This window comes from Mustela nigripes, chromosome 9 (assembly GCF_022355385.1).
Source record: "Mustela nigripes isolate SB6536 chromosome 9, MUSNIG.SB6536, whole genome shotgun sequence".
NCBI lineage: Eukaryota > Metazoa > Chordata > Mammalia > Carnivora > Mustelidae > Mustela > Mustela nigripes.
The window spans coordinates 35,618,072-35,645,542 of NC_081565.1; the positions used below are offsets into that span (position 1 = coordinate 35,618,072).

General features: G+C 48.8%; 2 protein-coding genes across 12 annotated transcripts in view; one reads left to right on the forward strand and one right to left on the reverse strand.

The window, feature by feature from the left end:
- The window catches only part of TMEM8B (transmembrane protein 8B), a 43,463-nt gene that overhangs the window by 12,644 nt on the left and 3,348 nt on the right, over nt 1-27,471 (reverse strand). For 2 of the 10 annotated variants that reach the window (XM_059411340.1, XM_059411343.1), the window contains exons 2-6: nt 9,374-9,563; nt 8,803-9,010; nt 2,057-2,190; nt 1,463-1,803; nt 530-855 (exon numbers count right to left, since the gene is read on the reverse strand). In XM_059411340.1, the coding sequence (XP_059267323.1) occupies nt 530-855; nt 1,463-1,803; nt 2,057-2,190; nt 8,803-9,010; nt 9,374-9,563 (1,199 nt within the window). Of the gene's footprint in view, nt 1-529; nt 856-1,462; nt 1,804-2,056; nt 2,191-5,714; nt 5,770-8,802; nt 9,011-9,373; nt 9,564-14,073; nt 14,875-27,471 lie in introns of those variants that run through there. The other 8 variants (XM_059411342.1, XM_059411344.1, XM_059411338.1 and 5 more) reach the window with 8 other exon arrangements.
- FAM221B (family with sequence similarity 221 member B) lies at nt 17,618-27,269 on the forward strand. 2 transcript variants are annotated; one of them, XM_059411347.1, is made up of 6 exons: nt 17,618-18,479; nt 18,628-18,771; nt 24,619-24,729; nt 24,903-25,100; nt 25,287-25,406; nt 25,547-27,269. In XM_059411347.1, exons 1-6 carry the CDS (start codon nt 17,618-17,620, stop codon nt 25,726-25,728), a joined length of 1,617 nt encoding a protein of 538 aa, XP_059267330.1. In that variant the 3' UTR covers nt 25,729-27,269. The 2 variants fall into 2 exon arrangements, with proteins under 2 accessions (XP_059267330.1, XP_059267331.1); XM_059411348.1 differs by having other exon boundaries at nt 25,759-27,269.

The following is a 27,471-nucleotide window of genomic DNA, read 5'->3' on the forward strand; positions in this document are numbered from 1 at the left end:
AGCTTAAAACTGCTCTGAAAAAATCAAGTCTATTAATTAAAACAAAAAAAGGACAAGAATAGATTTACTGGATATAGCTTCTGGGGCAAAACAAAGATTGGTGGGTAGAAATCCATGGAGGCAGATTTTCATGGAATGTCAAGACAGTCTTTAGCAATGAGAGCTGTCTAAATATGGACTGCATGGCCTCAAGTGGTGGGGAACTCCCCATCACAGAAGATGCAAGAAAAGTGAACACCTGCCAAAAAGGCCCTTGGGAAGTAGAAGGTTAGCCTATAAAACTGCGATAACAGCCCACTCTGAGTTGCCCTGGCTCACCTAGCCTATCTGTAGTAGAATCAACACTCAGGAATGTTTGTATGTTTGTTGATCAGTCTTGGACAGAGACTTTGTCCCTAATTGTAAAGTGGGCCCAGAGCAACCCAGATATGCTTTGAGAAGGTAGTAAGAACCCCTACATCCCTGACATGTTCTCCTTCAAGTTCCCCTCCAAGGCAAACCCCCCCACCCCACTTTCCACCAAGAGTACCACATTGAGCTGGAGCTCCAGGCTGAGGACACCTCCACTGTCCAACACTGGCAGCAGCCTCAGGGCAAACACTGCAGGGCGCTCAGGGGGCAGGGCCACACTGGGGCCGAAGAAGATGTAGAAGTGGACGGAGAAGGTGTCCAGCTCATTGCGCAGTGTCGGGCGCACCGGCCAGCAGTGCTCTGGTGGGGATGTGGCCCCAGGCCCCTCCGCAGAGGCCCCCAGAGAAGGCGGCTCTGGGGGCAGTGGCTGGTTGCCCAGTGACTGGGGCATGTTCATGGCAGCTCCAGGGACGAGGACACGGGACAGGCTGGGCTGTGGGCACTCTGTGGGCAAAGGAAATCAGTGCTGGGGACTGCTGCCCTCACAAGACCTACAGCCCCACAAACCAGATCTGAATCAGATAGGAATTAGCAAAGGGTAGGGAGGGATGAGAATTAGAATCAAATGTCCCTTGGAAGTATGGGGCATCCAGGGTCACAAGATAGGGCCCCGGGGGGTTCCTAGTGGTCACTGCCAATGGAATGTCATGTGGAGGGAGTCAAGGTCATCTCTCCCTCCCCAAGGGCAGTGAAGACACTGTAGAAACAGATGATGGACTCTCTCATGGATTTGCATGGGCTTTGGCAAGGACAGTATCCCAGAGGTTTTAGATGCTCCCACCTACCCCCAGGAAACTGAACAAGATTAAATCAAGGGGAGTAATGAGGTCCCTTACTTAGCCCCAGACAAATGCAAAAAAATATTCAAAGGCCTTCCAATGAATCAAAGCTCCAAGTGGAAGGGCTTTAGGGAGTGTGAAGGAGCCTGGGGAGTTGGGGAGATTACAGGGACATCACAGAGGGTCAATGAACACTACCACCATGGCTGCCTCTTCCCAGCCACCAATGTTGCCACAGGCTGAGTGGCCAAGGCAGATGTGGGGCTTCTGACCTTGCAACCGCACGCACAGCTGGAACCGGACAGTCCTGCCAGGACCCCGGGATGGGATCTCCACACGCACGTAGACCCAGTGCCCCCAGGGGGGCAGTGCCAGCTCCAGCTGGCACACCGAAGTACTGCCACAGGACAAAGAGCTTGAGTTGTGCAGGGGTGGGGCCTTAGGACGTAGGCGCAACGTCAGGGGGCAGGCCAATGCCCCGCGGCTCCCCACACATACCAGGTGTGCTGAAACCCTGTAAGTAAAGCTGGGCACAAAGACCCTGGGCAAAGGGGAGGTTGGGGTAAGAAAGGACAGGTGAGAAAGTGAGAGGGACACCAGAATGAGGAAAATGCTTAGGAAGAAGGTAGCACGGAGGGATGGGGAAACAGGAGAACAGGAAACTTTTTTTGCTTCCTCCCATCTTGCTGGGAGGGAAGCAGGGGTCCAACCCACCCTGGGGGCTCTGGGTGACCCCGCAGCCCAGGTTGTCCAGTGGAACAGTAGGAACAGGTAGAGAGGCTGAGTAGCCAAGAGAACACTGTTCCCTCTTTGAGGCCAGGGAAAGAAGAGGGAAGGGGTCAGGTTCAGGGGAGTATTCGACTTACTTGTACAGTGCTGAGCGATTGTGGGCCGAGAGGGTTTGCTCTGAGGGACGGCCAGGCACCAGCACAGCAACGTCCAGCAAACGCCGGATAATCAGCTGTGGCTGAAGAAGGTACTGACACTCGTCCTGGAGACCCTGAGACAAAAGCAGGAGTGGTGGGAGGAGAGACCGCGAGGGTGCCACTAAAGCGAGGCAAACAGAATCTGCTGAAGGGTGGGGAACAAAGCTCCCAGGACTAGGACTGAGGTCCCTCTAATCTCTGAGTCCCTCCTGCCTGGTCTCCACCTGTCTTTCCTAGGTGCGTAGGATCTGCTATGATCCTCAGCATTGGCTGAGGCTTGGGGGCTCAAAGCACCACCATCCTGATAATCAGGCCTGCACCTCCTCCACCCTAATCCCTCCTCCTGGGCATTCCTAGACAGCCCCTTGGGGTAATTTCAAAACACTCCATTTCCCCTCTAAGCCCTCAAGAACTCAGAACGCTGGCTCTCTTCTGGGGTTAGAAGCTCCCTGAGGCCTCTAGTCCAAACCCATCCAGTCTTCCTAATCTGAATCTTCATTTCCTTTATTCCCTACTCAGCCCTCCCAAGTGCTGGTCCAGCCTCTGCTTTAACACCGCTAGGGAAGGACCACCCTACCTCCTAGGCATCTCCAGAGTGTAAGCAATTTGCAAACAGGAACCTTGTCTTATTTTACTTTTGCTCCTCCAAACATGAAGCCTAATGTAAAATGTATGCTTCACAGATGAATGTCTGCTGAATAAATGAATGAACAAATGAATCAACACAGCTGTGGGCAGCTCTGATGTTTATGAAGCCAGAGTGTGTTTTCTGTCTCCCCTCCCACAGCTCTGCCTCAGGGGACCCACAGGTACCACTGCTCCTTCTGAATCAGGATGGGTTTCTTCCATTACTGGACACGACAGCCACATCTAAGTGGCTCTTCTGGGTCAGATCCCTGACCCTTGTAGACTCAGTTCACACCACCCCAGCACGTAGAGCTTCCTCACTCCTCCAAGGGCACAGTCCCTTATGGCCCATCCTCTGCGGCATGTGCAGCTACCTAAGCCCCTTTGGCCCCAGCAGGTCAGAGGAGGACAGGGCTCCTGGTGAGGCTTTGCTATTCTTCTGGACAAATGGCCCAATGCTGGCCCAATGGAGGCCACTGTTCACTTTTGTGGTTATTTTGACCAAGACAAATGTCTAAACCTCATTCTGACAAAAGCTCCAGGCTCTGACATCATACTCGGTTCCATTCTGTGGAACAGCCAGCCAAGGTACTGATTTCTAGCAAAGCTCCCCAAGGCTGGAAGGAGGCCTTGATGATACCAGGCCAGAAGACCTCACTACCCTCTGACTGGGATTCTTCTGTGCCTTTTGCATCACTGCATTCCCAATGCCTAGCACACTACCTGGCAAATACTAGGTGCTAAAAAAAAATCTGCTGGGGGGCGCCTGGGTGGCTCAGTGGGTTAAGCCTCTGCCTTCGGCTCAGGTCATGATCCCAGGGTCCTGGGATAGAGCCCCGCATCTGGCTCTCTGCTCAGCAGGGAGCCTGCTTCCTCCTCTCTCTCTGCCTGCCTCTCTGACTACTTGTGATCTCTGTCTGTCAAATAAATAAATAAAATATTTTTTTAAAAATCTGTTGAGTTAAAGAATGGGTGACAAAAAGAGGGTCCTTTCAGGGCACCTGGGTGGGCTCAGTGGGTTAAGCCTCTGCCTTCGGCTCAGGTCATGATCTCAGGGTCCTGGGATCGAGTCCCGCATTGGGCTCTCTGCTCAGCGAGGAGCCTGCTTCCTCCCCTCTCTCTGCCTGCTTCTCTGCCTACTTGTGATCTCTGTCAAATATGTAAATAAAATCTTTAAAATTTATGTATATATATATTATATATATATAAAAGAAGGTCCTTTCAGAGAGCTCCTCAACCTACCTAAGTTGCTCAAAGACCTCCATCTCTGGGTGCCTGGGTGGTTCAGTCATTAAGTGTCTGCCTTCAGTTCAGGTCATGATCCCAGAGTCCTGAAATCAAGTCCAACCTTGGACTCCCTGCTTGGCGGGAAGCCTGACTCTCTCTCTCTCTCTCTCCCACTCCCCCTGCTTATGTTCCCTCTCTCGCTGTCAAATACATAAATAAAATCTTTAAAAAAAAAAAAAAAAAAGACCTCCATCTCTGATACCCACAGCAGATGTCCTTCATCTTTGATGTCAAACCCTAAGGATCAGAAATACTACCACACATCATCTCATCAACCCCACTTCCTATGGGAGCAGTCACTGCCACAATAACCTTGCAGTGAGCAAGCTCAAGGGTGAGGGGTAACCCCTTTCCTTGCTAGATGGACAATCCAGGGGGGGAAGAAACACTTTGTTCCACATCTTTCTTGCTGTTGGCTTAACTGAAGGATTAGTGGACATGACCTTAATGGTTAAAATGTGCTCCTTCCTTAAACTATATAATGTGCACATCAAAGCTCCTCCCTTATTGCAGAGGGAAGCATCCAATCAGTGGAGAGCAGGGAAGGTGCAGAGATGCGGCAGCCTTCACCCTGTGATAGGGTGAGAGGAAGGGCACCAGAAGCCAAGTCTTCAGGAGCTGCCAAGGCATAAGCCAAGTAAGAGTGCCCAAACTGAGCCAACATCAGCAGTCATGTAAGGAACGGGACCAAAGCAAGGACACTTGAGAAACCAGGAGGACCAAAGTGAGAAGCAGGGTGGGAACAAGTCTGAAAGAAGTTGGAGAGGAAGGCCTTTGACTGAACCCCAGCATGGCTGGGCTGAGTTAGGGCTTACAGACTAAGATGCCCAAAGACACTTGCCCTTCCCTATAGGAATATCCCAGGACCCAGAACAGCCTCTGGCCCTGAGTCAGTCAGCACTGATCAACACACAAGAGTGCTGGTCAGACTGCAGGGGGCAAGAGTGCAAGCAGGGAGATGACTGCGAGGCTACCGCGGTAGCCCAGGAGAAAGCTCAGGAAAGGTACGCTCAGGATGAAAAGAGAGAAGCAGATGCATCAGAGCATACTTTAGAAGTAGAATCAACAAGACTTTTTCTTTACAGACTAGCTATAAAGAAAGAAAGGGAAAAGAAGAATCAAGTATGCCACCTAAATTTGGGGCTTAAGCAAATGGTGAATGGCAGTGCCATTGACTGAGAAGACTAGAGAAAAAAGGTTTGGGCTGGGAGAAGAATGGGAGTCAAAGATATTTTCTGTTTGGGTTCTGCTTTGATTTGTATATGCCAAGTCTGAGACATTTCTTGGGACATCCAATCAGAGATACCAAGTAAGCAGTTAAATATAAAGTCTGAGATGCAAAGAAATTAGGACTCATGGAATACACTTCAAAGATAAAACTTACAGGTGGTATTTAAAACTGGAGACATCTAGCAAGAGAATGGAGAAATAAAGAAGGAACTGCCTCAGGACCAGGCACTGGGGCCCCACAAAATGCACCAAGCAGAGGAGACACCAAGAAAGGAGACAGAAGAAGTGGTGGGCAGGAGAAAATCAGCGCAGTTCTATAACGTCATAAAGGCCACGAGGAGAAAGTACTTCAAGAAGGAAAGAGTAATAAAAGGAACTAGTCAACAGCTAGTACTACTTAACTCTGGAGAGAGGAAGTGGGGACTGGAAGGAGTGAAGGAAGAGGAAGACTTACTTTTCACTGTATGCCTTTTGTACCTTTTGAATGTTGTACCAGGTGCATATATTACCTATTCGAGACACAAATATAATAATTTAGAAGGAGGAGGAAGAGCAGAATGAGCACTGTTAGCAGATTTTAATCTCTTCAAGTTGAGATACAGAGTTACACTTGGTCTGGTTGATGGATTCAGTCAAATCCTTTCTTCTCTACTATCTACTTCTTTGCCTTCCTTATCCTTGTTTTCATTATTTTACCTGCTTTCACTTACTTTCAAATCTTGGAGCTGGAAAAAGGTGGAGGAGAACACTGTTCCAGACATTAGGAAAACTTTTCCCTAATGAGCCATGTGGTGCCAGATGTTACCTATAGTCCAAAGACCAGTCCGTCAGTGCAGACTGGGCTCCACAGAGTGAACATGTGCTCCAAAACAGGGAAGGCATGGGTCAAGACAGAAGAGGTGGACAGGAAAAGGGGGAAAAGGAAAGAAGTGAGATCAGTTTTGAACACTATGAATTTGAGAAGATAGCAAAAGAACAGTAAAAATTGGCCATACCCCCACTGTACGCCAGGCTCTGTGCCAGGTACTAGGAATACGGTAGTGAGTGGCACAGACACAGGCGCTCACAGAAGTGTAAGACCAGAGCTCAGGAGAATGGCCTGGACCAGAAAAGTTACTTCCCTTTAACAACCTCTTACAAGTCCTGATCACTCTCAGGATAAAGTTCAAATTTCTAGGTCCTTCACGATCTGGCCTCTGCTCATTCCTCCAGCTCTCTTACCCAGTCCAACAATCAGTCCACACTGAACCACTTCAGTTCTCCCTTCTGCACATTAGCCCATGCTAACTCCCACCACCTGGAATGCCCTCTCTTGCTTTTTCAACATCAAGCCTCACTTCCTGTTTCTTAAAACCACCTCTACCATACTACCAAACTGAGTTAGCCTTTTCTCCTTTGTCCTCTTAAAACATCTCCTGTATCTCATTAATACACATCTTATTTATCTGTGTCCCTTGCATGCAATCCATGGTCTGGGACAAAGCAGGTGTCCAAGGACTAATGTCTAAAGAGAGGTCTGAGCTCATCCCCAAACCTGGGGAGGGCCCTAGAAACAGTGCTGCCTTCTTATGGTCAGGACTCTTCAGTCCCCACACGAGGCGAAGACTCACAGTAAGTCAGGACAACAATATAAGGAAAAAGCAAATCAAGAAGATGGAGCCCTGGTGGAATGCTCTGGACAATTAACTCACAGACTGGAGTCTAGGGAATTCACCAGAGAACTTAAGAATCCTTAGAGCCCATATAAGATTCCAAAAGACAATCAAATTCTTAGAGGAAACACAAGGATAATCCTTGCCCACTCCTCACCCCCAAGTCTCTAGAAGATGCCTTAACTAAAGACCTACCTCTCTCATGATATCCAGGTCTGCTGTCATTCGTGGGCAAGATATAAATGTGTCACCTTATCTCTAGTATCACCATACCTAAGGAGTTCTGCCGGCTAGCCCTCCAGCTTGCAGTTCCAAGTCTCCAGACCCCACTTGCTGTATTTAGATGCAAATGGTTATGTCAAGGCTGGTTCTGACCTCTCCAAACCAGGCACCCAATTCCTCCTGCTCATTCAGAAGGGCTTTTAAATAACGAGAGCAGGGCTTCAGAAAGATTTTTCCTGTTAGTTCTCACAAAGAGAATCAAGGATCAAAGTCACAATCAGGAATGGGCTCTTTGGGATTTGGCCTAAGACCTAAGGCATTCCTTGAAATAGAATAACCCTTAGGTCTGATGAGAGTCAAGATCTACCTAGAACCCAGAGCCATTTCTAGGTGAGTTCCTGACATGCTGTCATCCACAGGGCTCCCAGGCCTTGACAAGAAATTCGCTGGGACAGCCCTTTCAGCAAAAATAGGCCCATCACTGAGGCCTTAAGATGCAACCTCAGCCACAGTTCCCATCGCTGACAATAGCAGTGCCAGTGCACCTGTCCCTGTATAATTCTCAGCTCATTCAAAATCATCATAACACCTTCTCTGAACACTGCGCTATAGCAGGAGGAGGAGAGGTGAGTCTGGTGCAGTCACAGTGCCACTGTCCTCAGGGAACTCAGCCTGGAGAGATACAGCTGAGTCAAATCTTCCCCGATTGGAAATTTCTGCCCTTTTCAATTATCAATGGCCAAGTCCCACTAGCATTTGTGTTCTTCAGCATTCTGTTCTTTAAATCCTTGCTCTGCTTATGCTCAGTCTTTCACCCTTACCACTGGCCCCACACACGTAGCCACTCCACTCTGCCAAAGGCCAGCTTATCATACCCTGCCTTCCTGCCAATGGACAAGAGTAAGAAACCCATAGATCCTCTCACTATAAGGAGGAAATCTAGCCCATTCCTGGGAGGGACAGGGAAACTTTGTGGCATTTCTTTCCCCTCCAAACCAGAATGGAGAAGCATCCTGACCTTTGAACCTACACTGCACACTTTAAAAACCTCTGTTCTATGAAATCAGAGCTGACATTTGGAGAAAAGGGAAGCAACAGTCAGGACAGACACCAGCTGCCCAAGGCCTCCTTTTAACAGGAAAGGATTTCCCTGTCCCTGAGTGTTCTCCTGTGGCCTTCCAGAGGGTGTAGGGAGCTGAAATTATGATAGGAGAGGAATGTTTTCTCCCAGATGGACCAATAACTGGGCTGGAGCCTATGAGAGTCTGCAGGGCTATCACCAATCAAGATGTAGAACAAGACCAGTCCTGGGTTTGTGCAGCAGCATATGACCAGTCCCTGGCTGACTTCTGATCACCTTGAATAACCCTTACACCTTCTAACAGGGACACTCCTCCACAGTGCCAGGGCCTGTGACTGACTCCAGACTCTGCACTTTCCCTTCAGCACCCACTATGTCCTCCTAAGGCTCCCAAATTGCCTCCAAAAGATCATGACCTCTGGCCCACCAGGTAAACTGCTGGCCTCCAGCCATGGGCCACCCTAGCCACCCTTATGCTGTTGCCCACCCTGGCACAAGGCTGGTATGTCAGGTGGCCTGTGAGGGGAATTCAGCAGATATGGAGAAGCAACTTTGGCCCCCTCCTACCCTGGGCAGCATCAACCCACCTTGACAGAGATGTGGCCATGGGCCTGGGGAAGGTGGGCAGCCAAGAACCAGTCCCCAGGTAAGGGGCTGCTGACGTTAAAGATGCCTGAGGTGCGGTTGGGCAGTGTCCAGCTGAGGGTCAGGGAGAAAACCCCAGGCACAGCCGTGTCCCCTGGGAAGTGTGTGTGCAGGGGATTGATGACAGGGGGTGCCCCGGACCGGAAATACCTGGGGGACCAGAATGAGAAGAGGAAGACAACAGGCAATGGGGTGGGAGACGGGAAACGGGGAAAAGAAAGAACTGTCACTCATTGCCAATAACACAAGTGAATTCCCCATACTGAGACATACAGCAACATGTTCAGGTCAGGAGTCAGGGCATAAAGAGTAAAACATCAGCTCAGGCTCTCACACAGTCAAACAGTAGTCAGGAGACAGAAGTTTTGTCCCTTACTCAGTCACACTTCAGTCTGGACAAGGGTGAGGGGACAGGGCCAGGAGGTCAGTTTAGATACTCATACAGTCACACTGTAGTTTGGAAAGTGCTATAGGGTTGGAGGTGGGTGTCAGAATGTTAACTCAGACACTCACACAGTCACACTTTGGTCTGGGCAGTGGTCCCCAAAGGTTCCTCCTTGCTCCTTGAAGATGATGAGGTTCCAAACAGCCAGGAATGTGTCCTCGGGAACATGGAAGTGGAAGAGCTCAGTGCTGGCAAAGGAGCGGAATGGACTCAGCTTTCGGGGTGAGCAGGTGGAGTAGTCAGTCAGGAAGAGGCCTCCTGGGGAGTAGGCAAGAGAGAAAAGAGCAGGGTTGAACACAGGGTACTTTCGTTAAGCAACAGAAACACAGTCTTCCTCACCAATAGCACCAACTCAACAAATATTCTCCCCTGAGCCAGGAGCTGAGGCTCATGGTGGCCTAGTCATCATCTGTTTTAATCCTTATAATGACCTTGGGGAAAAATGACCTGTTTTTACAGATAACGAAACTGAGGCTCAAACCTAGACCAAACTGAGGATTCAAACCTAGATCTCACTACATCCTAAACCAGGACCCTTTATATACCCCTACAGCATCCCTCACTGAAGAGTCATTGTTCTCTTAGCAAGCTTAACAAAACAGAGGTGTGAATGGCATGTGTTTGGGGGGGAGGGCAGACGGAGGAACACATGGGCTCTTTGGCCACTGAACAGACTAGAACTCCACCTGTGGAGCTCGGGAGTCAGCACTGAACTGTGTAACTTCCTTGTTTATTTTCTTTCCCTTTCTATTCCCCTGTGGTTCCAAGAGCAGTAAAAACCCTGAGAAGCTTCACAAAAGCTGTCTGTATACTGGCTCAGGGCAGGAGGGACAAGGGGGGCAAAGTGTGGTGAGGATGCAAGGGGCCTGCTTGGGTGGCAGAGGCAAAAACAGGAGCTTGTAGGCCACCATGAGAACTCCCAGGAGAGGAGGGGAGTCATCAGGCCCTGTAGGATTCGAATGAGCAACCAGAGGGCGTTTCCCCAGAGGGAGGCCCAGTGATGCAGTCAGTCAGTGACTCAGTGGAATCTCAAACCTCCTGGAAATATTCACACTTGGGCTTGGGGGGACTGGTCATCTCCAATTGAAGTGTCAAAATAGAAGTACCTGATCATGGTTGTTCACAGCAGAGCCAAGGTGAGCAAAAAAGTCTGGTGTCAGCAGCTCTCCAGGCAAATGCATGGGCACTCGGACTACTGTTGACAGTGAAAATCACCCAGTAACTCAGAGGCATAGAAGAGTGTCCCTGATGGCAGGCAAAGTTCTGGAGAATCTGACTGCTCTGGAAACTTAAGATCTGCCCTAGAGAAGCATAGAAGGGTGCCCCCAGGACTGATGAGAAGGCTGGAAGGCCAGCAGTTTTCAGGACACAGCAGAGGGTAAAGGGGAAACTGCGGTGGAGTGTTTTTAGCCAAATAGTAAATACCCACAGGGCATACCTAGACTGACAAACTCCCTTCCAGAAATGGGAGCTATACCTCAAGATGAGGTATTGAAATAATGGAGAAAGAGGCATCTGGGATAGGGAGGTTGCTGAAGGAGGGAACACTGGAAAGGAAGGTACTATTGAACTTCAAGGTCACCCTGCAGGGAGCTGCCCCAAAGTATGTAAATATTGGCCCTAGACTGGCCTATGCTCAGCTTCAAAGCCATGGCTTCAAAGCCAAGGACTAGTCAGTCCAGTTTAGACCACGTGATCAGTCTCAACTGTCAGCAAGGAAAACCTGCCCCCTTTCGGAATGAGCTCTGATAACCGGGAGGCCAGAAGCCAAGAACTGAATGGCCTGGCTACTATTGTTTACAAGGAAGTGGAGCTCTGGAGCACCCTCTGCTGGGTTTAGGGGAGAGCTTCTCCTCCCCAAAGCTGGTACTAGGGATGGGTCATCGGATGGGCCACCGCTATTACTAAGAAGAAATACTGGCCAGGCCCTCAGGGCAGACCCTCAGAGAACGGGTGGTGAAAAGCAGCTAATGACTTTTGAGAAACAATGGATAAGCACAAAGTACAAAAGTACAACTACAAAAAACCCCTGTGATTCAAAGGAACATGGCAAGGCCTGGAGAACTGGGAAACTGGTTAAGCCACCCGAAAAGTGGCCAGGGGCTACAGAGGTCACAGGATGGGCTGGTGGGAAAAGTGAGTGAGCAGCAACTGGACATGGTGGGAGGAACCTAGAAGTTCTGAGAGCAAATGATAGAGGAGTGTCCACAGCCCCATTCACTCCAAGCTTTGATTTGGCATTTCACAATGGCCTACAGAGCTGTGTCCCAGAGGAAGCATGAGTAAAGCCCTAGTCAAGCTCAGACAAACCTGTCCTGGATGTTCCATGCTTCCACATGAACCTATGGTGATTCTCCACCACCATCTGAAACACACATGCGCACGTGCACACACACACAGGCAGAGGCTGGTCCTGCTAGTGACAGCACTAAGTAAAACAAAAGGTCACTTCCTGGGATGGCAAGGCACACCTGAGCTATGCAACTACAGTCAACCGAGCCCAAGGAAAAGACCCAAGGATTAGGATAAACCAGGAGACCCAGGAGGTACCTTCCATTCCTGAAATGAGACTGAAGCCAACAAAAAGCATTTACTAACACTATGCTATGTGCTCTGATGTGCTGTGATGCCAGCTGCCAGCCTCTCCTCAGGTGAAACCTGTCACCACCACCAGGTCACAGAGCACCTCTGCAGGCCAGGCCACAACCACCAGGGTAGGGATTATTAACAACATGAAGGGCAGCCCTTAGTAGAACCTTTTCAGAGCTCTTTTCCAGCTTCCTTACAATTCTCCCCAAAGCACCTGAACCTGCTTCTAGACAATCATCTTTTAATCCACATCTTTGAGCTTCCAACAGTTCTGTGGCTGTCAGCAACCCTCCTCCCCTAGCCATCCTATGCTTGCTCAATGGGCTCATGAACAAAGAAGCCATGCTGGTAGGGATGGAAGCTACGAATTGGGCTCAATAGTAGATTCTCCCTCACCTAAACTGAAAAACTGGTTTGGCTACTACCTCTACTGATTGCCTAATTTGCCAGCAGCAGTCATCAACACTGAGCCTCTCTATAGCCCCTTCCTTCCAAGAGTCAGGCTAGGGGCACATGGATTACTCCTAGATGTTGTGGGAGGCAGCAAGCACTGCCTCCATCTAAGAAATGCACTTGGAAGGTGACACTTCATGATCTGTTTATAGGAGAAGGAAGAACTGAAGAGGAATATGTGTGGCCACAACACGTACTCTCCCCCTCATGCAATAACATAGGTACTCGGAGGACTCAGGGCCTCATATGCATGCCACAGAACATACTAACCACAAGCATGCATACACACTTCACGTGACCAGTATTTCCCCAGCCCCCTCACGTACACAAACACATAGGTACACAGATGCCAGTGAACACACATATAGAGCTTGGACACTTCTACAGGGGCATGACCTTTGGCCTGTACTAATCTCCTCAAGCTTATACATTGAACTAGGTCCCCAAAGCTCACTGAAACTCAACACCCCCCCCAAGATGCTCTGTTATTTTTTTGTCAAAGACTCCCTTAGGCACATCTCCATCCTATCTAGAGTGCCAGAGGGGACTGGGGGCTGAGGCCATAAAGACGACAGTCATCTCCTTAAGATGCGGCCAACTTTATGGCCTATCTCCTACAGCCAGGACCCCCTCTTGCTCCCACTTTCCACCCCTCCCGTTCTCTGAATCACTTGCTCCCTGGATGGTGCTCCTAGGCTGACAATTGGCAAATGAGGAAGAGTTTGTGGATTAAGCACCTGTGTGAGCAGACAGAAGACAGGACAGGTTGTGCTTTCAATCCTCTCTCAACTGGGTCTATTTTCCTATCAGGCATATGTTGCAGTGAAAACAAAACAAAACACTAGTGTGAAACAGGAATTAGGAAACTTTTTCTAGCCCCAGTACTGCCATTTACAAGCTGTATGACCTTGGGAAAACTGCCCCATAACTGAGCCTCAGTTTCCCCATCTATAAAATGGCCTCTATATTTCAAGACTGCTCTAAAAGTATCAGGAGGGCACTTGGGTGGCTCAGTGGGTTAAGCCTTTGCCTTCGGCTCAGGTCATGATCTCAGAATCCTGGGATGGAGTCCTACATTGGGCTCTCTGCTCAGCAGGGAGCCACTTCCCCTTCTCTCTCTACCTACTTGTAATCTGTCTCTCTCTGTGTCAAATAAATAAATAAAATCTTTAAAAATAAATAAGTAAAAGTATCAGGAATTATTCCTAAGCAAATCAAGCTTATCTGGAATAAGACTCATTACAAGCAGAAAACTAACTCATGTCCATCTGTTTGCTACATGCTGTTCTCAAAACTGTTTTCTTAACCCTGTTTTAATGCATGCCCAGTATCTCAAAGTTCAGCCTAAATATTCCCACACTGGACTAGAGGCTCTCTGATATAGGATCATACCTCCCCCATCGAACTTCCCTTGCAGAAGAAGCTTCCAAGTTTTCCTTCTTGGAAAAGCAAGAGTCAAAGCAGGGTCAGGATGCCACCAGTAGAGAAAACCTTGGGGTCTCTGTCCTGAGGACTATTAGGCACATGCTGAGCCTCAAGCCCACAGTTTCCTCTCTTCCTACCCTCCCAGTTTCTCTCAGTTGTGTAAGACCTCTCTCCTCCCTATTTCTTCCGACTTCCTCCCCAGTGATCTAGTTGCCCAGGTCCCAGTCTCCTGAATCCCTCCAGTCCACCCCTCCTTGCCAGAACCCCATCCCTGCCTCAATCTTCCTGCTTCTGCACTCACCAGCCCCTGGGCCAAGGACAGAGAACAGCAACAGCAGCAATAAGGCTGGCGGCAGCTGGAGCCCAGACCTGAGTCGAGGCTGGGAGAGGGGCAGGGTATGAGAGAAAGGGGTGGGTAGTGGGAAAGACTTGGGTAAACACAGAGATGAGGGCAAAGGCTGAGATAGTGGATTGGGCTGTGCTGGGCACTGGGGCTTGAACAAGGGCAAGGAATGGGATGGAAGGAGGGGCTGTAATGGGGACTGGGGCAAGGGCAGGATTTGCGCCCCGGGTTTAAGCAAACACTGGGAATGGGGTTGGGACAGGGGTTGGGCTGGGATTTGTGACAGGAGGTGGAACAAGGGCAAAGGAGGGGTTGGAGGCCAGGACAGCCACAGGGACTGGGACTTGGACTGAAGGGGGGGCCTGGGTTGAGACTCGGATCTGGGCATTCGCTGGGACCCAGGCCGGGGCAGGGGCCAATTTGGGAAGCGGGGCGAGGGCGGGGCTGGGGGCCAAGGGCTGGATGAGGATAGGACGAGGGGCCGGGACAAGGGCTGGGCCATGGCCCGGGGCGGGGGCGGGGCCGGACAGGCCAGCGCGGGGCGCGCGCAGAGCTGACCCACGGCTCCGCTCCCCACCCCCAGGGAGTGGCTTTCGGTGTCCTCGTGGGTCCGGGGCCGGGGTCAGGCCGGCTGAGGCCAGGCCGGGGACCTGGGTAGGAGTTCAGGCCTGGGCGACTCCGGGCTGCGCTGGACCGGCGATAACCAGGCCCCGCGGCGGCGGCCTCTGTCTGACGTAGTTATGACGCTCCGCCCCTCTATCATCTCGATTGGTTCTTCTCAGTAAAGCCCACCCCCTGCCCTATTCTATTGGTCTCCAACTTGATTCTGCGGGCCTCGGAGGACAGACTCCGCCCCAGCCCCTTGATCCCCTGCCTTTCTCACCCCAGCTTCGGAGCCCGGTTGCCAACCTCAGATCCTCACAGCTCCCACTGATAGAACCATAGACATCTCACAGGAACCCTACAAAGACTCTTACAAACCCAGACACCTACAGACGTCCCCACAGATGTCCGCAGACTATCCACACACTCTCACAGAGATCCCGCAAACCCCTTTAAAAGAAGTGAACCCTCTAGGCTCGTCCCCTCCGGGTCCAGCGCAGCCTCCTCTGGAGACCAGTGCTGTTGCCACGGAGACTCCTGGGCGTTCCGGTTGCCCTGGTGACGGATCCCTCCACTCCCGGCCGGGGTTCCAGAGGTTTCAGTCAAGCTCCTCCCTCATCGGCCCCGGAACCCCTCATCCCTCCCCGTCCCACCCTCCCCCAGATCTGGCCAGAGTTCCTTTGCAAATTTCTGCAGGTGTCCAACTTCCCTCCCTAAGTGGTAGACTTAAAGGCAAGGCTTCTCATTACATAGCAGCTGCAAGGCGGGTCTCATCCAAGAGCTATCCACCCCTCGCTAACATTTCCCCTTCCCAGCTTAAGACGAGATTGTGACCTAAGGAAGGACTTGTAACAGCCAAGCCAAAGCCCAGAGGTAGGTGGTTTCTCCAAAGCCGCCTCTTCCAAACTCTCATACCACTCCCCTCCTAACACCTTCTGCCCCTTCCCAACTCAGTCCAACCCCCTCCCATTCTGTATTTTTCATCCTTACACTCCCCCCTCCGCCATGTTTACTCCCCACAATTCCCTCTTCCCCTTCTTTTTCTCCTTCTTCTCCTCCCATCCTCTGGTTCTCCACTGTCAAGTATCTTTTTCCTCTTGCTGAATGCCTGGTGAGATTCCTATCACCCTACCTCTCTCCCTACTTAATGTCCCAAAGTTCCCCTTTGGAAAGACTCTAATGAATGTTAACTGGTGTGTTTAGTATCTCTGGAGCATGGCGGGAAAGTAGGGACCACAGAAGGCTAAGGCTGGAATCCTTAGGCTCTATTACAAATAATGACAGGCCTTGAATGTCAGGGCCAAGAAATTTAAACTTAATCCTTGGGCTGAGACAATTGAGTGTTTTGTTTTGTTTTTCTTTAAAGATTTTATTTATTGGGGCGCCTGGGTGGCTGAGTGGGTTAAAGCCTCTGCCTTCGGCTCAGGTCATGATTCCAGGGTCCTGGGATGGAGCCCCAAATTGGGCTCTCTGCTCAGCGGGGAGCCTACTTCCTCCTCTCACTCTCTGCCTGCTCTCTGCCGAATTGTGATCTCTGTCTGTCAAATAAATAAATAACTTTGTTTATTTGACAGACAGAGATCACAAGTAGGCAGAGAGGCAGGCAGAGGTGGGGGAGGAGGCAGGCTCCCCGCTGAGCAGAGAGCCCAACCTGGGGCTCAATCCCAGGACCCCGAGACCATAACCTGAGTCAAAGGCAGAGGCTAAACCCACTGAGCCACCCAGGCGCCCCCAATTGAGTGTTTTTAAGCAAAGGAATGCCATTGTTAGGTTTATGTTTTTAGAAAGATCTCATTTGGGTCAATAATGAGGACTGACTTCTTTTGAACATCCTTCCAAGACAAATTTGTCACACCCCACTCCAGAGCGTCCTGAGCTTACCCCAGCACAACACCAACTCATCTGTATTGTCATTTTGGTTAGCCAGATCTCCTTCCCAGGTTCTTTCAACTGAGTCCAGTGCTTAGCACAGTGCCCAGGTGAAAGTGTAAGATTGAGTTGTTTATAAAAGCAGAAGTTACATAAATCAGTGAAAGAATGGCTGAGTGGATTAATACGCTGGAGGAGGCAGAGGGGTGAAGTTACTACATAATCAAGGTAGAAAATTCTGAGAACTTGAACAAAATTAGAGGGAAAAGAAAGGAGAGAGTGGATTTGGGGATTATTTAGAAGATAGGAAATATAGTCCTTAGTACCTATTTGTAGATGAGGTTTGAGGGGAAAGGGTAAGACCAAAATAATTCCCATAGTTCAGCTTTCATGCCCTGTCAGACATCCATTTAGCCATGTCCCACAAGCTGTTGGGTATGAGTGTTAAGTACAGGGATTAAAAGAGGTCTGAGCTGGAAGTATGGATTTAGGAAATCATCCACATACCAGCTAGAAGTAGCTGAAGCCTTGACCATGAGTGACATCATCAAGGGAGGGTGTATGTGGTCTCTAGACAAAACCAGACTGCACTCAGGGCCCTGCCTAATGCATCGTGGCATTGTCTTGTACTCAGGAGCAAACCCCCACTTTGGCTTGGTATCCCAGTCTCTAGAACTCTACTGCCTGACCTCCATGGTCCTAAGGTCCCAGACCTGCTCTTGGATTAGTCAAGTTGCTATGTTCAGTCTCCCTCCTAGGTCACGGTCCTCTACTACCATCTACTGATGGGATTCTGATTGTTTCAGACTTTTTCTCTCTTTAAATTCCAGCTCCCTCACAATCTGTGGCCACATGTCACATGGGGTCTAGGCACACAGAAGAACCTCCTGGCACCAAAGATCATCTTGCTCCCCCCTTATATCTCAGGTGCACGGAAATCCTTATCCTAATTCCATAACCCCCACTGTACTCTGACTTGCAGACCCTCCAGTCCCAACCTAATGAAGGCTATACCCTATTCTACCACTAGATGGAAGCAGACAAGGTCACAGAAGAGCCTCATAGCACCATGGATACAGAGGAGCACCCCTCTTCAAAGGACCGCTCTGCCGAAGAATCACAGGAGCCCCTTATCCCTGAAACACCCTTTGAGCCTTCCATCTCTGAGACTCCCTTAGAGCCCCACACCTCTGAATCTTATATGGTGCCACCTGCTTCCCAGGCCCTTTTAGAGACCCATGCCTCTGAAACCTCTTTGAAACCTTCCATCTCTCAGACCCCTTTAGAGGCCCACACCTCTGAATCTCATATGATTCCATCCACTTCCCAGGCCCCTGTAGAGACCCACACCTCCAAAACCTCTTTGAAAACTTCCATCTCCGAGACCCCTTTAGAAGTCCACACTTCTGAATCGCCTATGGTTCCATCCACTTCCCAGGCCCCTTTAGAGACCTATACCTCTGAAACCCTTTTGGAGCCCTCTATCTCTGAGACCCCTGTAGGATACTCTGAGAACCCTTTGGAAACCCCTATGCCTGAGACCCTGTTGGAGACTCTCATCTTTAAGGACCCAGAGAAACGTGTTTTTTCTCATACCTCATCACAAGACCATGTTCCTGTATCTTCCCCTGATACTCTGGAGGAAGACCTCTTTAAGTATTCTCCCAATGAGGTCTTGTGGAGAAGGAAGTCCAGCCAGATCTCTGAGTATGAGAGCCTTCAAAAGCAATCCCTTTCAAGCCCTTCAGCCCCAGTCCACCTGGACACATCTGCAAAGGAAGAGGAAGAGGAAGGAGAGGACAAGAAGCAGGTGGAGGCCACTGACAGCAGTGCACACACAGCTCAGCCAGGACAACAGCCGGGCAAGAAGAAGGCGAAGAAAGGATTTAGCCGTAATTGTGCCTGCACTTTACCCCATTCTCATCACCGTCTTATACCTGCCCCAGGAGGAGGGGATTGGGTTACTCTTTAACCTGGCCTCTTCTCTTAGTTTTAGGGCCTCCACACTTCTCCTTGGTTACTCAGCTTCTCCCTTCCCAGATTACACAGCCCACCCAGTGGTCCCTGCCAAGCAAACAGAGCTGGTGGAAGTGGCTAAGGCAAGGCCCAGAGAGAAGTTCGGTGCTCAGATGAACTATCTTTTCCAATGGGAGAAGAATGCAGCCCTGAGTGCCATCCAGACAGGTGAGCCCAGAAAGCCCTTCAGAAGCCTGTGACAGGCCATGGCCATCCTCCAATCCAACTGGACCAGGGAACCTGCCCTGATCAATGGATTGCTGTCCCTTGTGGAAATGGCAATGCTAACTGACTTTAATCTAGGAGGGGAGAAGCCAGGTGGGCCAATGTGGATAGCATGGTATAGAAAAAAGTGGGGATATTGATATAAAGCCCAGGGAGGGACAGGAAGCTAAACTAAAGTTGTTAAAAGGAAAAAAAAAAAAAAAAAGAATGGCCATATACCAGACCCACATCTAGGGCTCTGAAAGCCTGGACCAAACAGACCTTAAGGCAGAGATGGCCCAGGACCCTAGACAGTCCAGGAGACTTGTGGCTCTGACATGGCAAAAGGCCTTGGTCCTCTTGGTGGAACTTCAGTAAAAGGCTGTCACCCAGCATGCCAGACCCATTATCACCAAGGTACCCAAAACCTGTGAGTCTCTTCACCAAGGAGGAGAGTGGTATCTTCAAGCCCTATTGATTCCAAGTCTCAGCCCAGAATCAGTACTCTTGCCAGCCCCATAAGTGGCATGCTGTGCTTATGTATCCCTGCATATAAAAGGTGTGCAGATGGAAACCCATGCCCTCCGGTGCGAGCATGTATACCTGTGTTGCTGAACTTCATGTCTATAGCAAATACCTTCAGAATGAAGGCCATCCTGACCTGCTCTGCAGATTCTGGGGTTTCTAGACAATTCAATAGACAGGAGTTCATTTATTTTTGTCTTTCATACTTCCTTTCCCCTTATGATAGTAAGAGAGCTATGTTGAAACTAGATGGGCCTAAGATATAAAGACAACCAGGCAATCCTATGTCTTCTCACTCCTCCATGCAATTTACTCTCCTCATTCTCATGCTGAGACCCTTCCCCCTCTACCCCTGGCCAAGAAAGTCACAATGATCTCATTTGTCTTAATTCAGGCATTGAAATGGCTTTGTTTGCTTATTTTTTTTTAAGATTTTATTTATTTATTTGTCAGAAAGAGAGAGAGTGAGAGCGAGCACAGGCAGACAGAGCGGAAGGCAGAGGCAGAGGGAGAAGCAGGCTCCCTGCTGAGCAAGGAGCCCGATGTGGGACTCGATCCCAGGATGCTGGGATCATGACCTGAGCCGAAGGCAGCTGCTTAGCCAACTGAGCCACCCAGGCGTCCCTTTGTTTGCTTATTTTAACATCTTCTGTCACCCTTATTCTTCCTGGAAATGCAAGGTCATTCTCAGAACCTCCTGTCTGCTCTTCATTTTTCAAGGTTGCTGTACTTCTCCACATGGAACTTCTTCATTTTCCTGTTTAAACAGGAAGCTTTATGTAGTAATTTAAGTGTCATTCAACCCTGAAAAAGATATTTAGGGTTCCCTCCTAATATTGGGGATCTTGAGTCCCTAGAGAATCAGTATGTGTGCTGTGTAGAGAAGGATCAAATGTAAGCTTTTCTTTTATTTAGTCAGCATTTACTGAGCACCAGCTGTGTGCCAGGCCTTGAGCCAGGTGTGGAAGCAGTAGCTGGTGGGATGTCAAAAACAAAATCCTTCAAAAAATGTGTACTCTAGGGGCGCCTGGGTGGCTCAGTTGGTTAAGCATCTGCCTTCAGCTCAAGTCATGGTTCTAGAGTCCTGGGATTGAGTCCCGCATTGGGCTCCCAACTCCATGGGGAGTCTGCTTCTCCTTCTGACTTTCTCTGCTCTCATGCTTTCTCTTACTCTCTCTCTCTCAAATAAATAAATCTTTAAAACAAAATGTGTACTCTAATGAGAAACACCAATAAGTAAAAGGATAGTTATAATTCATTCTAATAATTTCTATGAGTGAGGTCAGTCCACAGTGCCTCATAAGCAGAAAAAAAAGGGGCACCCAATCTTGGATGCTCAGGGAATAAGTCTTGGAAGAGATGACTTCTCAGCTGAAATCTGTAGATGAGTAAGAAGAGGTGGACAGGTCAAAAGTGGGATATGAGGGCAAGGTGCCAGTAGGAAAGTGCAAGAAATGTTGAACAGAGCTCAGAGCTCAGCTCTGGAAGGGCAAAAGTGTACAGGCATTTCTGTGCAAAGCTCAAGAGTTGAGATTATAATCTAAGGGCAACTGAGAGTTACTAAAAGGTTTTAAGTGGGACAATAACATGAGCAAATTTGTGGTTTTGAAATACTGCTCTAGCAGTAGTGTAGACTTCAGAAAGATAAGACTGCACATAGGAAGACTACATTGGGCAGTGGTAATAATAACCCAGGTCAGAAGTAGATGCATGGAGGTGGAGATAAATAGAACGTTCAAGAAATGTTAAGAAGGTAAAACTGACCTTTGGATCTTTGGATGTATAGGATAAGAGAGAAGGACATGCCTGGAATGACCCCTAGGTTTTTGGCTTAGATACTGATTGGATGATGATGCCATTAGTGAAACAGAGACGATGCATGATAAGTATGTGTTTGGATGAACAGAGGACAAAGCTTGAGGGCCAGGTTTGAAAGGAATAATTGGCTGTACCACACTTGAAGAGCTGGCGGAACATGCTGTTGAAAAAGTCTGAAGATACCTGACTATATGTCTGGACTGGAGACATCCTTCATGTAAAGATAGCTGTATGTTGTATGGAGATGTTCTAAGCAAAAAGAGATGTTATCACGCAAATACGATTATATGAGCATGGAATCAATTGTCCCTGTCTGGTATTTTCAGAGTAAACATCTCTGCCGTAGACACCTTTGCCACAAATAGTGCACCACAAAATTAATTGACCATAAGGCAATTTGCCATAAAAGATAAAAAAATAACTAGTTGGTAGTTTGGTTTGGCAGTTTGTTAGTTTCATCAACTGGTTGACAGTTTGGTTTCACTTCTCCATTGACACAGTTCTCTTATTTTTATATTACATAAATCTTGGGCTTCATAATTGTCTACACAGTGACACAGAGTTTTAAACCCACACAACTTCCCATACAACTTTGGAATGTCTATCAATGGACATGTGACAATCTGTCGAGAACAAAGAGCAGTGTAGAAAGCTCTCAGAACACAATACAGAGCTCAGTTACAAATATGTATCCTAGTACTTGGAAACTGATACCTCTTAATGAAGGGGAGAATTTTTTTTTTTTAAAGATTTATTTATTTGACAGAGAGAAATCACAAGTAGACAGAGAGGCAGCCAGAGAGAGAGGGGGGGGGGGGAAGCAGGCTCCCTGCTGAGCAGAGAGCCTGATGCGGGACTCGATCCCAGGACCCTGAGATCATGACCTGAGCCGAAGGCAGCGGCTTAATCCACTGAGCCACCCAGGCGCCCCTGAAGGGGAGAATTTTAGCAAAAAAAAGAAAAAGTGATGAATCAGTGAGAAAAAAAAAAAAAACAAAAAAAACCTGAAGAATCAACTCGCCAAAAAAAACCCTAAAAACAAAAACAAAAAACAACCAAAAAACAAAAACGTATAATACTATGAATGTAAGACTTTGAAAACAAGTGGTTAGGTAAGATCCACAAAATAAAATCAGTTATTTGCATGGTATTGCCATGAATCTGTCCTATACATTTTAAATTCATTTTAAATTCATTTTTTTTGCATTTTGCAATAAAGCCATTTTTAATTTTGATATTCAGTTTCCATGTTTCATTATGCCCTTTTTAATGAATATCTTTTTTTTTTTGTAATTTTATCTTTTGTGGCAAAATTGTCTATGGCCAATTGATCATGCAGTGAAAATGTTTGCAGTGAAAATGCTTGGGGCAAAGTTTGTTTGTTTTTTTTTAAAGATTTTATTTATTTGTTTGACAAAGAGAGATCACAAGCAGGCAGAGAGAGAGAGAAGGAAGCAGGCTCCCAGCTGAGCAGAGAGCCCGATGCGGGGCTCGATCCCAGGACCCTGGGATCATGACCTGAGCGGAAGGCAGCAGCTTAACCCACTGAGCCACCCAGGCGCCCCTGGGCAAAGATTCTTAAGGTGAAACTACATAGAATCACCTTGTACAGAGTCAAAATGGCATCCCAGATAATGCCTCCTCCCCCTGCCAGTCCTTGTCCACTTATAACAGGAAGAGTGTTTAGAATCAGAGCAGAGAGAGGAGGGTTCCACTCTGGACTACATGGCCTGATGTCAATTGTCCCACTTTAAGAGCATGGACACCTATAAATGGAATCTGAGGTATAGTCGCCAGTCTCTGTTTAAACTCTAGTCTTCATCTGAGAGAACACTGACTCCTATATCGGTACTTGGACTTGACTTTCCCAGGCCCCCAGGCAGGACCTCAATCTATGGGAACTGACTCTCCTTCACCTCCACACCTCATCTGCTCAGTCTCTGGATGGAATTCAGAATTCCTCTAGTAGAATCCTGGCCCCCACTCACCTCCATTGTGACTCTTCCCATACGCTGCCCCTTCGACCAAGCCTTGCTGGTGTAATGGGGCGCTAGCACTGTGGGCTGTCAGTATCAAGACAGAAGTAGCAAAGCCAAAAGCCACATCTGGACAGGCTTTAGACCCTGAAAGACCATGGGTAAGGCAAGAAAACCTAGACTAATTAGGCACAGAATTGTGAATTGTGGCCCTGGCCAAAGTCAAAGACCAGAGGACACTAACTTCAGGGATATGCCTGTAATACAGGGTCTCTCTTCCCTTCTGAAGGAATTTCCTCCTTCATTTACTCAGTCAAGGAGTTTGTGCTCTCTGAGCACCTATTTCGGGCCAGGCCCTAAGCTAGGACAAGAGATACAAATGAAAAGCCAGACCTCTCCTTAGAAGAACTTAGTTTAAGAGAAACGTAAGTGAAAAAATTTATTCCAATGCATTGTACTGTGATAGGAGTAGTGGGAAAAGTCAAAAAACATGGGCCCCTAGATAGAAAGAGGAAGTCAGGGAAAACTTTTTAGCGGAGGTGACACTTCACCATGGCCTTTAAATGGGAATGGGTCCTATGGCTGAATGTCCCATTCCATGAGGACTCCTCCAGGATTCTTGCCTAGAAATTGGAGTACTCTCAGGTCTCCTGAAGGGTGAAAAAATCTGGCTCTCCTCCCACATTTACATGGCTCCACCCTTGCCTTGTAGTACTGCCGACCTGTGAAGCCAGTTTCAGATCCCACTGTGGAAACCAGGCTCTCAAGGTTGTGGCATCTCACTGGTGCCTGCTCTCAGGGATACTTCTTCGCCTCACAAGCTTCGATTTCTTGATCTTCACCACTTATGACTTCAGACCTACCTCTTTCTCCTGATTCTTAGAGAACCATAGACAGACCTTCTCAAGTTCATAGACAGCATTAGTTCCATAACACCAGGAACACAAAAAGGAAATATGAAGGTGTGAACCTTGAAAAGTGAGGAAAGCCCTCCTCCTGGTCTCAGAGCTGCCCAAACTCCTCCTCCTCTGCCTCTGGTGCCTTCAACGACCATGCTTCTGAGGTGCCAGTCCTCACCATCTCCTTTACACCTGGCCAGTCATCTTCCCTTCCCTCACCTTAGACACTTCAAGGAAACAAAACAAAGTTGGGCTTTAATGTGGGAAGGGGAAGAGATGGGAATCTTCACAGTCACAGAGAACTTGGCGAGATTCATGTTCATCTTCAAACAAAATTTCATTAATAATCTTGAAGACAGTCTTCAGTCATTTCTGACAGGCTAACAGAGATGGAGTGGATCCTGGGGTGGGAAAGGAACTGAAACCCTTGTGGAACACTGAGAAAACCTGGTGGGAAAAAGTCTAAAGGGGTGGGGATGGGAACTTCATGGGTGGAGGTGAATACACCTAGGGGGAGAGGTGAGAACGCCTTGGGCAGGGGGTTTGCGCTGTTTTTCCTTCTCACTTTTCCTTGTCAATCCCTCCACACTCAGGTCTCTACATTGGCTGGCGCTGCCCCCATTATCTATGGGACTGTTTCCGAATTGGAGATGAGTCCAAATGCTTTTGTGGACACTTGCTGAAAGAGCACCAGATCATCTCAGGTAGGGAGAACTGACCAGCCCCTGTCAGGGGAAGGGATAACTATACTCTGGCCATATGAGAGAAAAGTGTGTGTGTTGGTATGGGGGGTGGGGGGAGTTGGCATGGGAAGGCTGGCCCTATTAGGTGTTCCCCGTTCCCCATTCCCATTAGACATTTCTCCCCATTCCCTTAGACATATCCGTGCCCTGCAATGTGGGCCAATGTCGCTGCCTCATGTTCTGCTTTATCCCATCACGCCCAGAGGAGGTGGGTGAGTTCTGGCTCAAAAGACGAGCTACCTTTGACCCCAAGGCCTGGAGGGCCCAATGTCGCTGCAAACACAGCCATGAAGAGCACACAGCTACTGGGTCCCATCCCTGCAGGGTGAAAGGTAATTTCTAGGGTGAGGGGAGTACAGGGGTGGGCATGGGTAGGATGCAAATAGTTTGGGAATAAGGATAGGGGAACTGGTAGAAGAAACCTGGGTTTGTGGTTGGTATGGAAGAGATGAGAATGTTGTCAGCCCAGGGGGAAACCCCAATTCCCTATACTTGTCTTGGCTTCTTCCTTGCCCCAGGCTGTTGCTGCAATTGCTTTGAGTCTAATTTCCTCTGTGCGGCCTGTGACCGTCGCTGGGAGGAACACGAGACTTTCTTTGAGACTGAGGAGACCCGGCGACGAGGAGGGAGGCCTCATGGTGAGGGGGCAACCTAGAACAGTGAGGGTCTTATTCAGAAGGCCGGGCAGGAAGGTCCTCCCACCCTCAACCATCCCGTCCAGGACTACCTAACCCTCTCACCCGCTGCACCCCATACTTGCACCGGTTTCTACCCCCAGGAGCAGACTATATGCCTTTTGCAGAGATGCCTACCTTCCAAGAAGCCATCGTCAGCAACTCTGACTCTGAGGCTCTACAGAAGCAGGGGCCCTCTGGCCATCCTGGCTCCCACTGCAGACCCCCGGGGCCTCCTGGCCCACACAGCCTCTGGCCTGACCCTATGTCTGACCCCCATACCTGACCCTTTCACCTCTGCTTTTCCCTCCTCCAGGCACAGACACTATCAACAACTGGCGCAGGCCTCTTTGAACCTGGCTCAAATCATCAATAAAAGGGAAGCCACTGGAATCTGGCCTGGTTCTGTATGGGGCACATAGATCCTAGGATCTTAGAGTTGGCACCTAATGCAGGCAAGAGAGAGGACCACAAAGGAGACAGGCTGGATCAAGCCACCTGCTTCCACCAAAACCACATTTGAGCTGCTAGTTCTGGCATCAGAAGGACAAAGTGCCTTCAAGGAAGCCAAGGAGGGAGGGGTTTTTTGGAAGAATAGAGTGAACACTGGTGTTGGATGCAGTTGGAGATGCCAGTAATAAAGACTGAAAAATGTCCACTGGATTTTACAATTAGATCTTTGGGCACTTCAGATATTGTAGTTTCAGTGATGCAGTGGGGGCAGAAACCAAACCCAGTAAGTCTGAAAGAGTTTCTTTAGGAAGCTTGGATGAAAAGAGCAGGAGAGAAGTCAGACAATATCCAGAGAGAGATGTGGAGTCAAGAAGCAATTTTTAGGAGGGAAAAAGGGGAGGAACCAGTAAAGGAAGATCTTGAAGGATACAGAAGAGAGAAAGAGATGCCTGGTGAGACATCCCAGAGATGGAGATCAGGGCAGAGGTGAAGGGATTTGCTCTAGACAGGAGAACCACCACCTCCTAAGACCAAGAGAAAAGAAGAAGGAAAATGATGGGCCTTCACTGAGCTGCAGGAAGCAGGATCTTGTGGAAGTTCCACCTGTGAAGTAGGAGACAAGGTCAGTTGCTGGTCATGAAGGCAAGGGGTAGGAATGGGGAGTAGGAGAGAGGAGATTTGGGTAGGCTGATGTGGGGAATCACAGAAAATCCTAATCAGTGGGTAGTTGAGGATTCAGGTACAGCCGGAAACAGGAACCTAAAGAGGAAGAGAAACACAATAGTTAGATTGAGTTAGATTGATAGTTGATGATGGGAGGGTGTCAGGAAGGATGATCAGGAAAATAAAGCAAAAAGAAGGGTTGGGAATGTGGGGAGAACTGACCACACAAACGGAGAGAAAGTAAAGCCAGGAAGCAACTGACAAACTGAAAAAAAAGAACAAAGGAACAGAAGTCTCTAATGAGGTCCAGTAGCTGATGTAGTGGTGGGGATCAGTACAGGAGACATTCGTCAGAACCTACAGAGAGCTGCAGCTCTTATATGAGAGCATCTGCCAGGGATCACAAAGAATGGAGTAAAGAACTGTGGGCAAGGGGCCAAAACCAGTGACTGTGGCCAAAATCAGTGAATTATAGTTATTTTTACAAGGAGTAGGAGATTCTGGCTCTAATGGGCTCTGTGATCCTAGGCAAGCCCTCTCTGGGCCTCAGTTTCTGGCTCTGTAAAAGAATAATCGCGGGGCACCTGGGTGGCTCAGTGGGTTAAGCCTCTGCCTTAGGCTCAGGTCATGATCTCAGGGTCTTGGGATTGAGCCCCACATCGGGCTCTTTGCTCAGTGAGGAGCCTGCTTCCCCCTCTCTCTCTGCCTGCCTCTCTGCCTACTTGTGATCTCTCTCTCTCTGTAAATAAATAAATAAAATCTTTAAAAAATAATAATAATAATCGCTGTGCTACCTGCTCTCCCTGAGAACCCAAAGAAATAACCAGTTTCAAAGCGCTTTGTTGTCGTCTACCATGCCTGGCCAGTTTCCTTCCCCTTCCTAGATCCCAGCTCCTCTCATCTCTTGAGCTTC